This window comes from Poromitra crassiceps, assembly GCF_964638095.1.
Source record: "Poromitra crassiceps genome assembly, chromosome: 6".
Taxonomy (NCBI): Eukaryota; Metazoa; Chordata; class Actinopteri; order Beryciformes; family Melamphaidae; genus Poromitra; species Poromitra crassiceps.
The window spans coordinates 15990304-16005289 of record NC_139627.1 but is presented as its reverse complement, the minus strand read 5'-3'; the positions used below and the strand labels follow the sequence as shown (position 1 = coordinate 16005289).

Here is a 14986-nt window from a genome sequence, read left to right as displayed (position 1 = left end):
GTTGCACACAGCACAGTTTGGTCCAAACGGCTTTGAAGAAACGTGACTTCAACCCATTGTCAATTATGACAATACAGAAACCTAGCAAAACGGTGCGCACCGATTGAACACGCCCCAGGTCAGAAACAACTCCCCCCCCCCCCTCCTCCCCTATCACTGACAGTCCCGCCCAATAGGTTTAGGCAGGAGTGATGATTGGTTAGGTGTGGGCATGAGGAGTGACGATTGGTTAAGAGTGGGGTAAAATATTAGGGTAAGCCAATCAGAGGCAGAGTAGGGCCGGACCTATCGCAAATGGGGTGGAAAAACAACAACACTGCTTTCAAAATGGCGGCTGTGTAGGTATACTCCAGATTTGATCATTTACTTTAGTTTACAACTTGAATGAATCAACAGAAGACACTGTATGGTGTGGTGTATGGATGGTATTATCACGGATATATTAAGTGGAGCACCTCAGTTTAGCCCTGAGAGCGAGAAGAAGAAGCCCCTCTTATGGACTCAGAGTGGTTTAGCTGTGAAGCTAACGTTAGCTGTGTGAACATGTCTAAAGTCCAGCAGCTGAGAGCGGTGGTGAAGCAGCGAATAACTGCAGCTGCTGTAGAGATATTTGGGCTGTTTGAAAGCATGGTAGTAGAGTACGAGGAGGAGGTTTCTCGTTCAAAGCAGGAGATCGAGCGACAGCGAAAGCTGCTGGACGCTGTTTTAGCAGCTGTACCTCCACACCCCCAGCAGCTGGTGGTCTGTGAAGAAGAGGTTCCCCCTGAGCAGCAGAACTGGAGCTCCAGTCTGGACCAGGAGGACCCAGAGCCCCCACACATTCAAGACCAGGAGGAACTCTGGACCAGTCAGGAGGGAGAGCAGCTTCAGGAGGACACAGAGCCCCCACACATTAAAGTAGGCCCGCAACTATAGCCATTATTTTCATTATCAATTAATCTGTGTAATCATTTTCTTGACTAATTGATTAGATGTCTTGTCTATAAAATGTCACAGAATGGTGAAAAATGTTGATCACTTTCCCCCCAAAACCCAAGATGACATCCTCAAATGTCGTCTTTTGTCCTGACCAACAGTTCACACACAACCCAAAGAATCAGTTTACTGTCATGATAAGACTAAAGAAACCAGGAAATGTTCACATTTAAGAAGCTGGAACAAGATATTTTTTGTGTTTTGTTCATAAAAATGAATCTGAATTAATGGGTTCTAATTTTTTATAATTAATTTTCTGTTGATCGACTGACTAATTGTTGCAGATCTACATAAAAGAGGAACAGGAGGAACTCTGGACCGGTCATGAGGGAGAGCAGCTTGAAGGGCCGGAGGAGGCCGATATCACCGAGTTCCCATTCATTGCTGTCCCTGTGAAACCTCAGTCCTCACAGCTTCATCAAAGCCAACACGAGGAGAACAGAGAGGCAGAGCCTCTAGCCAGCAGCTCAACCCAACAGATTGTGGTAGACTGTGGAGTATCAGAGCCAGCAAGGAACTTTGATCCAGCTAGTCAATTACATCTAAATAGTGCTGGCAAGACATCACACTCTTCTGAACCTGATACTGAAGACAGTGATGATTGGATGGAGACTAGAGACCCTCAGTCAGGTTTAGACTCACCGAAAAACAGCGATGTTATTGTTGGGAAGAGACACTTTAGTTGCTCAGTTTGTGGTCGAATATTTGCTCATAAAGCACACTTAAAGGTACACATGATAAGCCACACAGGAGAGAAACCATTTCAATGCTCAGTATGTGGTAAAGGTTTTGGTTATAAAGGAAACTTGAAACAACACATGCTCCTCCACACCGGAGAGAAGCCATTTATTTGCTCAATCTGTGGCAAACGTTTTAGTCAAAATTCAACCTTGAAGAGCCATTGGATGGTCCACACAGGAGAAACAATTTAAATGCTCAAGCTGTGGTAAAAGTTTTGGTCAAAAGGAAATCTTTAAGATACACATGATAGTCCACACGGCAGAGGCCACTGAATATTGAGCTGGACAATAATTCAACATTATCATTGTATTTCAGTATAAACATTGTGATGCCATTGAGGGATTGTTATACGCAAGTCTGTTCTAAATGAATGACAAAATGCAAATCATTAGTGTTTATGAAGATGAATGCTGATGAAGACCTACAGTATGGTTATTTTAAAGGGACAGCTCACCCTAAAATCTAAAAATACATATTTTTCCTCTCACCGGTGGTGCTATTTATCCACCTAGATCGTTTTGTGTTAGTTGCCTGAGTTTTGGAGATATCAGCCCTAGTGATTTCTGCCTTCTCTCAAATACAATGGAACTGGATGGCACTGACACTCGGCTTGTGGTGGTCGAAGTGACAATAACCCATGACATTTGAAAAACTCAACAGCAATGTCTTGTTCCAGAAATCATGACCCGGTTATTCAAGATAATCCACAAACCTTGTGTGCAGTTTCATGTAGGCAGAAATCTCTACCCCTGATATCTCTAAAACTCAGCAACTCACACTAAAACGATGTAGATGGATAAATAGCACTACATGTAAGAGGAAAAACATGTAATTTGGGATTTTAGGGTGAGCTGTCCCTTTAAACATTTTTCTTTGCCATGTAGAATAAAGGCATTTTAATTATTCCAACCTACAGTGTGCCTTGGGTTGTTTGTGAAGAAAACTAGATTTTTTTTTACATTTGAGCAAGATACCACTCATGCAAAGAGTCCATCACGAGATGGAATAAGCACAATACAATACCTGCAATATCCAAAGAGCACCTGTAAGTAAGACACTGCACGGATGTCCACTGCCCAGCCCAGGAACACACCAGGTGGAAGCGTCTGAACCTGTTCCGACCAGCAAGCCAGCACTGAGCAGCGAGGACCGTCCTCGAGGCCCAGGCAATGTGTTTGTAACTGCTATTGAAAAGTGCAACAAACTTGTATGGTAAAATGCATTCTTTAAGCACACCTTCCTTGTGGAAAACCCTTTCTATAAAATGTATAGTATGTTATTGTAGCTGGGCTATGTTATATCATAATCATTGTTTCCTGAGCAAACCAGGCAACTCCGCCATTTATTTTCCGTAAAATGCTTATAAAAATACTAGTTTTACTTGTTCAAACCAAACGGTTCAGATATATTTAGAAACAGGAGAGACCGTCTAACATTTCACTGGGACCAAAACATAAAGAAAGTTAAGATTTTAGATTTAAAGAAAAGATCTTTAGATTTAAAGAAAATATTTTTTCGATATAGTTTTTTTAAAGTTTTGATCGGAGTGGAATGTTCTATGGTCTCTTCCGATTCTAAATATAGCTGAACCGTTTGGTTTGATGAAGTACAACTATTTTTATAAGCATTCTACGAAATGTCTACAGCAAAATAAATGGCAGATAAAAATCTCTGGTACAGTGCTGAAGCAGGAAGTAGGCGGCCACTTTGCCTCTCTATAGGTCCTCAAAATGATGGTCATCTATGAAAATGTCTGGTAGAGCCGAGATCTGACTGCTGGCTTGTGTGTGGTAGTTAAGTTCTCCCTCTAATATTTTGTTTACAGGCTTGTATTTATGGACTGCATCACCACATTTAAACTGATTGTGACAAGAAACATCAAGGGGAGCTGATCTTGTGCATCTTTTAATAACATAGGGCTTTCCACTGGGTGAAACGAAACAAAAACAGTTTACAAGGAGAATAAAACTTCTCTGTAATAGATAACTCAAATGAGTTATTTGGGTTTTAGAGCTGGGGGAGATCTAGTGGCATCATTAGCAAGTCGTCCACTTCTTCCTGGAGAGCTGCAGCCTTCTCATTCAGAAGCATCTGGAACAGAGAGATACATCATCTGATAGACAAGCAGGAGAACGTTGAGACGTTAACTACTGCGCACAGGAAAATTAATGACTAAGATGTTCAAAGTACTTGAGAAAGCACGATGATTCATTAAATGTCTTGAAACCCTGAAGCATAAAGATATTCAGCTTACTTTTGCAGAAGCCACTATCTGGTTGGCCTGTTTCTTGTAGAGGTTCTCGACATTCTTGGCAAGGGCGTTGGGGTCGGCATTGGCGAGGTGAGCCAGCGTCTTGTAACCGGCGTTGTAGAGCTGCTTTGCCCTGGACTGGGGGGAAACAAACACAAACTTGTAGTAAACACAAATTATGTTCTGTTCTTTTTTCTAATTTTTTTTTACCTTTATTTATACAGGGGGAGTCTCACTGAGAGCACTTTTTCAGGAGTGCCCTGTTCACATTCACACCTGGAAGCTGACCAGTACAACCACAGTCTGATCTGCTGGCCACTGATCAGCTCCACTGGAAGAGTTGGGGCAAGGGCCTTGCTCAAGGGCACCTCAGTGGTAGTAATGAGGGAGGGGCAAGCGCCGCTTGTTCTCTTTCCCCACACAGATTGATTTATCCTGTAGGTCCTGGGGATTGAACCAATGACCTTCCGGTCACAAGCTTGCTTCTCTAACCTTTAGGCCACCACTGCAATCTTCAGAAGATCTCTATTTTCCTGTGTATGTTACTCTCAACTGGTGGTTTCCAAACTGCGCTCTGGGAACTTAACCACCAGTGGTTCTTAATGGGGTTCCAGGAGGTTCCCAGTATACAGGGATTATTCACAAATGTTCTCAGAAAGACCCCTTGGAGCAAAATATGAATTGGAGGTCAGTGGTCTAAAGCAGTTATTTGGGGGTCCTTCAGATGCTTCAGAAAGTTTGGGACCCTGTTCTCGACAATGCGTACTGACCTCCATGACTCCCGTCACCTCCATCAGAGGGATGAGTTCAGCCGTCACACAGTAGCTCAGCCTCCGGGTCAGCTCCACCAGGAGAGCTTTGAACGGCCAAAACTCCTCCAGTTCCTGATCACAGGAGGAGACAAATCGTTGTGAATGAACCTTAACAGAACGGAGGTCCACCTCAGCGATGTCCTGTGTCAAAACTACACTTCAGGACACGGGACATTCAACCTTCCAGCTGGGTTTGGGGCGACAGATACCTGTGTGAAGTGCAGCACGCAGGAGCAGAAGGCAGAGGAGGAGCTGAGCAGGGTCTGGATGAAGCCTCGGCTGAGCTGGAACCTCTCCGCCACGCTCCACAGGTTGGTCTCCTTCAGCATGGTGAAGAGCACCAGGGCCAGGTACAGCCTCTTCACCACCAGCGGATTATTCTACAACAGAGGGAGGGCAGAAGGTGCACTGTGTCATCAAGATTCATTTTTAATATCATAAATAACGTGTGCTAGTGTGGCACAGTGGGATAAGGGTCATACTCCATGAGGAACATGGGGTTGCAAAACTCCAAAACTAAAGAAGCAGAATAAAAACATCTCAGTTGCGCCATATTTTTAATGCTGGCACATAAGGCATTTGTGATGCTTACAGGTTACCTCCCACACGTGTGTGTGTGTGTGTGTGTGTGTGTGTGTGTGTGGGCATTGGGCAACGTAATTATCCAACGATAATTATTTAATTTAATACTTCTCAAAATCCCTAAACACTTTGTAGGTTTAGCAACAGTTATAATCCCGTCACTCCTGACTAATTCGATAATGAATATCACCCATAATTATATGCTGCTGGGCAGATAAAAGAGGGGGGGGGGGGGGGATTGTGATGGGCTGGGTATCAGTACTTGATAGCTGTAAGGCATCAGGCGAAATAGCCCAGTATCAAGTCGTATTGAAACTTCTCCAGTTAGACCAGCATTTAATCATTTCTGTCCACAGACCTAGGGGAAAGAAATATGACTATTTGTATGGTTTTGTTTGCAGCCAATCACCGCAAGCGTTTCATGCGACATGTTACCGCAGCAGCTACAACCCAGAGCCAGCCAGTCTGTGGCGGTGAATATGACGGAGCTGGCAGTTCAGCATGCAGAGATGCCACCCAAAACATAAAGATGTACATGGTGGGTATTGAATGAATTAGGGGGGAGAGTATGGAATGAAGTACTCAGTATCAGTATCACTTTAAGGGTACTGGTATTGGTACTTATATCGCAATTTTTTAAACGATACTCTTACCTTTTTCACCGTCTGCCCAGCAGCCTTTCTGGCTACAAAACTCTCCGGCACGCCGACCACAGCAGACATCTTCTGCTCTGAAGCCGACAACAGGGTGAACTGAAACACACCAGCGGAAAACAAACAACCTCAAGTATACACATCAAACCGAGAGAAAAGTGACTTCAGAATCATTCACCGTGACGGCTCAGGAGGGAGCGCTACTACACGCGGATGCTGCACCTGTCTGAAGTAGATCATCCAGTCAGGCTTGCATTGGGAGACCATGTCGTAGGGTGTGACCAGATAGAGCAAGTGGAGGAAGCTGTCCAGCATCAGACTCTCCAGGCCTTTGGAGAGGTCTTTATACAGCACGTCACTGTAGGTCAGGTCCACGGAGCCTGAGGCCGCACGGAGAACAAAACACACTCAACACAGCACTCAGTGATCGACATGCAAAATCCAACGCATATGCTAGAATAAAATGTCACCATTGTATGTTTCTGCAACATATCAACATTTCATAATGTTGCATATCACATTTCTAGATCTGTGTGTAGAGACACTGTGGAGCGCGTCATCATTCAGAAACCACGCCCAAAACGGGGGGAAACAGAACCCCCCCCCCCCCCAATCCTGGCGTTCTCCTATGTCACGTATATCACCTATACGGACGTTGAACACTCCAACTTACTTCCTTGACAGCTAGATCCACATTTCTCTTCTCGCCAATTCTCAATGGCTTCCTTGTTTTGCTCGGGAGTACAACAAAACTTTAACTGGCGATTTTTTACATTTGTTGTCTGCGCAGCCCCACCACACAACAGCTTTTAGCTATGTTTAATTCAAGGAAAATGACGCTGGTGTATGGGAGTGAACGGAGCGATTTCCCCCGTGATGGGCGTGGCCTATTTCATGCAGTGTCTCTATATCAACGTTATACACGCCCAGGTAAGGGGCGTGGCCAGAGTGGAGGGCGTAAACACTCCCTTCACACCGGAGGGCCGTGTTCGATCCCCAGGGTTTCCAAAGTTTACGTTTCAACTGTAAGTCACATTTAACTTTTTTGTTATTTAAGCCTAAACCAAACCATAATCTCAACCTTAACCAAGTTCTCTTACTTGCCTAATAACCAAAGTTGCGTTTAATGTTGGAAAGGCAGCAAGGTTTTCAAATTAACCGCCATTTTGTTTGAAGTTTACGTTTAGATTGTAGTCGTAAAATGCCACGTTTTAGGAAACGCAACAGGCTGATGTTTTGTTTCAAATCGTACGTATTGGTGGATTGCAGAAACGAACAACATTTTGTTCTGGCGATTGGATTGAAAATCTCCATTAGAGCTGGTGAATTGATTCTAATGAGCACCTTTCAGCTGCGTACTGCAAAAGAAAGTCACAATGTGCCTCTCTTTACTGCTGGAGTGTGACAAACCTTTGTAGGTTGCCTTTCCCAGCTTGGTGACTTGCAGAGTTTCACCCTGTGCATCTGCAGACACGGCGACCAGACCCTTCTCTATCAGGAGGCCCACACACTCCTGGACGGTCTCCCACAGGCTCTTCTCCACACACAGCTCCCTCTGCTGGACATGCAGCAGGGTGGCACACATCAAGTCCTTCACCTGCTCTAAGGAGGTGGTGATCTACATGGGGACAAACAACCAGCTCTGCATAAAGACCTGTCCTCACAGCAATCAAGACTGCAACAGCTGCTATGTAAGGGATAATCAACCAGTAGGTGAGCGGTAAACGGTTTCAAGGCACGGCGTGGAGGTGAAGAACAAGCAGAGGGTGGTTTGCCCCCGTGAAGTGCCTCAAAGTAGAAAGATTATGAAGCAACGTACCGGTAACTTGTTATACAGCATTCAAATTAAGCTTGATTTGAGGTCACAACTATCTTGCACTGTCTTGGATGTGTGAATTGCCGCAGTTGATAACGAGTAAGCTTTGACAGTTGTGCTCGTTAAAGGATGGCTTTACCGGTAATACTTTGTATCATTTAGGGTGTATTCACACCTGTAGGTCGTTTGCTTTGTTCCGATTCAGGTACTTAATTGATACAATTGTTGCATTTGTGCCTTGGTTCGTTTGTGTTCACACAGCCACAAATGAAACGGTCCACATAGTATTGTCAAACTTCCTGGATTGGCCAGCAGAGACTGATAGGCTAATAGCCTCTCGGGATGGACAAAATAATTCCCAGAGATTTTCCTATATGATTATAAAAATGCGTTTTGTTAGACCTACATTTTAGGCTATGTCGGGCGTCCGCCGTGCGAGGAGAGAGAGAGAGAGAGAGAGGGAGAGAGAGAGAGAGAGAGAAAGAAAGAAAGAGGGAGGGGTCGGGAGAGAGAGAGAGGGAGAAAGTTCTTTATTTATTTATTAATGTATGCTATGTAGCCTATGTAAGCCTATGTATTTATTTAGCCTATTTAGGCTATTGGGAATTTGGAGATAGAAGATCAAAGACCCTCGCAAATTCTGCTATTAGGCTACTATCACGGAGATGAGGATTAGCCAAGACATAGGCTATATGAACACCTGTCCTGTCAGGAATAAAATATTAATAAATAATTTAATAACAACGGACATTTCGAGGAAGACATGCAATCAGTCTGATTGTCTGATTGAACCAGACAATCTTATCACAAAGAAGGCTGGCTCTGATTACCACGATTTGTTTTCATTTATTGAATGGAGACCAGAGAGAGGGAGAGAGAGGGCGGTGTGCTGCGCAGCACACCGCACGCAAAATCCGTAGAGATTCAACACATTAACGTTGCTTCCCATGGTCCGAGGTAAGTTGATTGAGTTCAAACTGCTGATGTGATGATCCAAAAATCCCCCAAAGTTTATCGATGCAAGTCACAAGTCGCCAAAACAGGATCTGAAAGATGTTGTTTTTAAACGATAAAAATGTTCGTTCTTCAGGCCATTACGCACAGCGCAGCTGACTACGGCAGCTGGTTTATCCAAAAATGCGCACCGTTTACTGCTGTTGTGGCGGATCGAGGTCGGCTCACGTTCTCACCACAAACGAACCGCACCAGAGTTCGTTTGGAAGCGGACCGAGACCACCCTTTCTTGGCGATCTCGGTCCGCTTGTTTTGTCCCGCATCCGAGTGCGATTGCTGTGTTCACACTCCCCCAAACGAACCGCACCAAGGGGGAAAATGCTCTCCGTTTCGGAACAACTGCTCCAAACGAGATAGGTGTGAATACACCCTAATAATCTCTCTAATATAAGCACATGGGCAGTGTTTACCTCTCTCTGTTTTCCTCACAGAGATCTCCCATTTCCTCCTCCGGCAAAGCGCTCCGTTGTGACGCGTTTTACGTCACAACGGAGCTGCGGAAGTTCTGCTGGAGAGGCAGAATCTGCTCCGAGAGCGGCTGTTATTGTTTATTTTCTAAGTATGCCACATCCATGGAGAATTGCATTGAGTGCCTTAACGAGCCTTAAAGGAACACTCCGCCCATTTTCAACCAGCTTTGTATCATTAGAACATCAGTAGGATATCAGAAAACTGTAAACTGTTTTGAAGTCTGTCATTTAATTTGACAGTTATTGAGTGTTAAAGTGTGGACCAGTGACATCACTGGTCCACACTAACTCAAATTAATAACTCATTAACTCAAATCAACTCTCAATAACTGTCAAACTATTCATCATTCATCTAGTACAATTCAACTAGATGAATGATGAATAGTTTGACAGTTATTGAGAGTTGATTTGAGTTAATGAGTTATTAATTTGAGTTAGTGTGGACCAGTGATGTCACTGGTCCACACTTTAACACTCAATAACTGTCAAATTAAATGACAGACTTCAAAACCGTTTACAGTTTTCTGATATACTACTGATGTTCTAATGATACAAAGCTGGTTGAAAATGGGCGGAGTGTTCCTTTAATGACTTGCAGCTGGTGGGGGCGGAGTTTCTGCAGACAGCAGCAGGAGCATTTTTCTCAGTGACGTAAACAGAGAGAGAAGGTAAAAAACACTGCCCATGTGCTTATATTAACGAGATTATATATGACACAAAGTGGGTTGATTACTGGCAAAGCCATCCTTTAATGTTGCTATGGTTACAGGTTTGGTAGCAGATGAATTTAGAATGGTGATTAAACTTGAGCCGAACTACGTGTACAGTACACTGTTTTAACGCACACCTGCCGGCCAATCAGAAAAGACTATTCACACCGAGACCATGGTGTTCACCCGCCCACTTGACCCCTTTTCAAAATGCCGTCAAGAGTGAGGACGCGCTGCAATTTCACTGACTGGACGCAGGCTGCGGGGGTAAGCTCTGCCACAGTGACTGGACGCAGGCTGCGGGGGTAAGCTCTGCCACAGTGACTGGACGCAGGCTGCGGGGGTAAGCTCTGCCACAGTGACTGGACGCAGGCTGCGGGGGTAAGCTCTGCCACAGTGACTGGACGCAGGCTGCGGGGGTAAGCTCTGCCACAGTGACTGGACGCAGGCTGCGGGGGTAAGCTCTGCCACAGTGACTGGACGCAGGCTGCGGGGGTAAGCTCTGCCACAGGAATTGTAAACAGAATCTGAAGTAATTGGCTGACCCCCACTTTCTAACATAAGCTGACTAAGAGAGGATATACTGTAGCTCACGTGGATTTCATGGTGGATGCTAAGCAATTAATAACAGAGGTATTTACATTTAATCCAATGAGGGATAGGATGAAACTCAGGACGCCCTTTCCATCGTCATGCATTAGGTTGCTGTAACAGATCTCCATTGGGGCAGACACCAGCTTTTTAGCCTGAAAAGACACAAAGAACAAGGTAACAGTCAGCAATGTATTGTGTATAGAGGGAATGCACGTGACGTCACGGACGCGACAGTCAGTGCGGGTACGCCCACTCAGCTGCAGTGAGTGTCAAAACGTCTAAACAAGCCAGGTGGCGCCGCCGGGTCACGGTGTTTAGCGTTCAGCTTCCGCGAGAAAACAACGAAAATGGGAAAGTGCTGTTGTGCCATTGACTGTAAAAATAGATTCAACAAGGCGTCGGAGGTATCTTTTTACAGGCTGCTAATGAAACGGTCCCGGTCTTCTCTGCAGCTATCCAGGGTTTCAATGAGGGCTCATTCATTCTCTGGCTGTGTTTTACCTGCACAGATATAACGTTACATGAGTGACAGTGTTCACTATGAACAAAGCTAGCGTGTGTTAGTGACAGCGTATGCTATATTTTTCTTAATAAAAGTTGTAATAAAATAAATATGTACCTCTCCACATACAACCAGAATATCCATTGCTGTCCTCGTTACTTTAATGTCGCCAACAAATCCAGCCTTGAAGTACGACCACGCGTCCAGGGTCTTGTATGCTTTCATGCTTTGGTTTGTGTATTTCCCCGGCGTCGATATTAAGTACATATAAATGTCAGGAAACCCTATTCCTGGCCACATGTCTACGTCCATGTACCACTGGTTCTTTGGCAAGCTGTAAGGGTCACATTCGAGTCCAACTGCCTTTAATTTAAGCAGATAATCGTTTATATTAGCCGTGGTTTCGCTACTACCCCTGGCGGAAGCCACGTTTGTTTTGGAAATTTGACACTCAGTGCTGCTCAGTCCGGCTGAGGGGGCGTGTTCGGGAGGGGGCGTGGCGTCTGTGCATTCCCTCTATAGAACCATATGTACTGGGATGTTGTGGTTGATGTACTGGGGTGTTGTGGTTGATGTACTGGGATGTTGTGAGTGAGTGTTATTACCATGGTCTTGTCCTTGTCCTGCAGGATGAGGATGCTCTCTCCCATAGTGTCTATGCCCGCCCGGCCGGCCCTGCCCACCATCTGCTTGTACTGGCTTCTCTTCAGGAAGTCCATGGCCACGTAGGGAGAGCGCAGAATCACTCTGGTGTGCCGACATTGTAAAATTGAGATACAGCAAGTGAGACACATCATCATGCCTATATTTTTGAGGAGGGGGCAGACTGCTTCAGTGGCAAAAAAAAAAAAGTTAATTACAAGTTTTATAAACAAGTATATCATTGATATAATGCACGCTGACAGTAGCTGGGTAATAAGAGTCTATCTGAACACGATTCTTCACATCAACCACAACTGTGGAGTCAAAGTGGCTCGACAACAACATAAACACTAGAATTATGTGTATCGAACCTGAAACAACATTTTTTCCAAATTCCCAAACTATTCAAGACCTGGAAATGATTAAATCCATTTTGAATACTCCTCAAGACTTTCCGGACCTGCATAGGAGCCCTGACACTGACAATTTGAAATAAATAAGCTGATCAAGGGTTATCAGCATTTCCCCTCTCTTATCTGTGATAACTTCATAATCACTTCTAGTGGAAACCAAAGCCATTAGATCCACGGACCTGCGGGCAGGCAGGTTGATGCCAGCAGCCAGAGTGGAAGTGCAGGTGAGGAGGCAGAGGACCCCGTCGGCGTAGGCGTCCTCCACCAGCTTCCTCTCCTCGGTGGTCAGTCCGCTGTGGTGATAGGCCAGGCCGTACGGGACGGTCCTCCGCAGCACCGGACACATGGAGCCGTTCCCACTGTCCCTCAGCCCTCTGAGCAGCACCGCTTTCTCTGCCTTCCTGTGCACGAGGAACTCCCTGTGAGAGAAACCCCCTGTGAGATTGAGGCTACTCGCACACTGCCTGTGAGATTGAGGCTACACCCACACTGCACGGTTTCCTTCTAAACCAGCATTTTTAAAAAGGAAAGCGATCTCCGTCCACACAAGTGTTTCAGGAATAATCTCCGTCTATACTGACGACGTGCCTGAAAACACATTATGAACACATGTGATATTATCACATGACCATTCACGTACACTGGGCAGGCACGTGCCGGTGTGAACGGTAAGCAAACTGTCAGCACACTCGGTTGGTTGCTAAGCTAAATGGCTAAAACTCAGTCGGAGCTGTCTTAAATTGGTCTTTTTTTTTCTAGTTTATTTTTATGGATTATATTGATGCCGAATTGACAAGAAGAGTGTCTACATATCACAACTTTTATCATGTGTTTCTAGAGTTATGTGTTGCTACGCACACGTAAGGAATTTTGATTCAGACTCCTAATACTGCCAGGTATGTATATTTTCTTACGTTTTGTAACCACTACAGAAACACTAGGTAACTGCTAAGTATGATAGGTTGTGTTGACATTCATTGACTGCTGTTCAGTGTTGGGCAAGTTACTTTCAAAATGTAATATAATACATATTACTAGTTACTTTTATTTGAAAGTAATAAGTTACTTTACAATATAGTGTCTGTGTAGAGTAACTCATTACTTATTACACTACTTTTGCATTACTTTCACCAAAATAACAGCAGTAGCAGAATGACATCGCCGCCCTGGAACCACCCCGAAAAATAATTTAAACCGCCTTGAAATCAATGTAAACCATCCAAAATTCTAAATGTTATTCTTTTCCTTTGTTATTGTCATCTATAGTGGTTATTTGCATACAAATGCACAGTTTGATTAGGACATGATTGTATCTTTATTTAAATATGTGCTTTGATAAAAAATTTTTTAACTCAATTTGTAACTTGTGTTACTTGACAAAGTAACTGGTATAATATTACTGAAATTCTATAAGTAATAAGTTATATTACTGAGTTACTGCTAAAAGTAATATATTACATGTAATATGTTACTTTTGTAATGAGTTACCCCCAACACTGCTGCTGTTAGTTATTGAGTTGATTAATGGTTCAATAATGTGTGTTTGTAATTGTACTCAGTTTCTAACAGTAAATAGTTGCAGTAAATGGTTGCCCTTTGTGTGCTACTTTTCCTACTAAAACACAATGTGTTTAACATTATGTAAACTTGATTGTTTTCCATAAGGTCTCCATTTCCGCCCGTCCACACTACAACACGAGCGGACACGGGGTCAGCAGCGTGTCTGGTTTTGGGTCAGCAGCGTGTCTGGTTTTGGGTCAGCAGCGTGTCTGCTGTCTGGTTTGGACACGGGGTCAGCAGCGTGTCTGGTTTTGGGTCAGCAGCGTGTCTGGTTTGGACACGGGGTCAGCAGCGTGTCTGGTTTTGGGTCAGCAGCGTGTCTGGTTTGGACACGGGGTCAGCAGCGTGTCTGGTTTTGGGTCAGCAGCGTGTCTGGTTTTGGGTCAGCAGCGTGTCTGGTTTTGGGTCAGCAGCGTGTCTGGTTTTGGGTCAGCAGCGTGTCTGGTTTGGAGACGGGGTCAGCAGCGTGTCTGGTTTTGGGGGGGGGGGGGGGGTCGGAAACGCCGGGGGAGTGTGGACACAAGGCGCAACCGTAGCAAAAGCAATGCGGTTTAAAAGGAAAGCGTATTAGTGTGGACATCGCCTGAATCACCGCTATCGACACCAGACTGGACTGGACTGTCCACACCCGGCTGGCTGCTCCACTTACTTTTTCAGATATTTGCAGATCATCCCCGCCACGTTCTCACAGTTCTTCTTGGTGGGACAGAAGACCAGGCACGAGTGGCTCGGTATGACCTCAGTCACCAGGGCGATAATATGATCCGGGTCCATCTTCTGCATCGCACTGGAGTACTACGGGAATGGGATCAGACATCAGACATGTACTCATGCTGAAAAACAACTGATGGACTATATATTTTACACTGGAGTACTACAGGATCAGACATCAGACATGCACTCATGCTGAAAAACAACTGATGGACTAGATACTTTACACTGGAGTACTACAGGATCAGACATCAGACATGTACTCATGCTGAAAAACAACTGATGGACTAGATACTTTACACTGGAGTACTACAGGATCAGACATCAGACATGCACTCATGCTGAAAAACAACTGATGGACTAGATACTTTACACTGGAGTACTACAGGATCAGACATCAGACATGTACTCATGCTGAAAAACAACTGATGGACTAGATACTTTACACTTGAGTACTACAGGATCAGACATCAGACATGTACTCATGCTGAAAAACAACTGATGGACTAGATACTTTACACTTGAGTACTACAGGATCAG

General features: G+C 44.6%; 2 protein-coding genes across 3 annotated transcripts in view; one reads left to right on the top strand and one right to left on the bottom strand.

Annotated features, from left to right (window-relative positions):
- The first annotated feature begins 341 nt into the window (after window positions 1–341).
- On the top strand, window positions 342–2512 carry LOC310778942 (uncharacterized protein). Its single transcript, XM_083639415.1, has 2 exons — window positions 342–897; window positions 1260–2512. The coding sequence occupies exons 1-2, from the start codon at window positions 496–498 to the stop codon at window positions 1905–1907; spliced, it is 1050 nt and encodes a 349-aa protein (XP_083495541.1). The 5' UTR covers window positions 342–495; the 3' UTR covers window positions 1908–2512.
- Window positions 2513–3608: 1096 nt separating this feature from the next.
- Window positions 3609–14986, bottom strand: part of helq (helicase, POLQ like) — a gene marked incomplete at its 5' end in the record, with an annotated part of 19973 nt that continues 8595 nt past the window's right edge. Inside the window, 11 exons of one of the 2 annotated variants that reach the window (XM_083639041.1) lie at window positions 3609–3807; window positions 3971–4105; window positions 4738–4851; window positions 4989–5159; window positions 6015–6113; window positions 6237–6394; window positions 7425–7632; window positions 10666–10770; window positions 11726–11867; window positions 12355–12594; window positions 14385–14530. In XM_083639041.1, coding sequence (XP_083495167.1) covers window positions 3724–3807; window positions 3971–4105; window positions 4738–4851; window positions 4989–5159; window positions 6015–6113; window positions 6237–6394; window positions 7425–7632; window positions 10666–10770; window positions 11726–11867; window positions 12355–12594; window positions 14385–14530 — 1602 coding nt within the window. In that variant the 3' untranslated portion in view covers window positions 3609–3723. Of the gene's footprint in view, window positions 3830–3970; window positions 4106–4737; window positions 4852–4988; window positions 5160–6014; window positions 6114–6236; window positions 6395–7424; window positions 7633–10665; window positions 10771–11725; window positions 11868–12354; window positions 12595–14384; window positions 14531–14986 lie in introns of both variants that reach the window. The other variant, XM_083639042.1, reaches the window with a different exon arrangement.

What these genes read in the sequence shown, in the direction of transcription:
- LOC310778942 (XM_083639415.1), top strand. Translation starts at nt 496, where the DNA reads ATGGACTCAGAGTGGTTTAGCTGTGAAGCTAACGTTAGCTGTGTGAAC. An exon ending in CAGAGCCCCCACACATTAAA is followed by an intron (nt 898 to 1,259) that starts GTAGGCCCGCAA and finishes TAATTGTTGCAG; the next exon opens with ATCTACATAAAAGAGGAACA.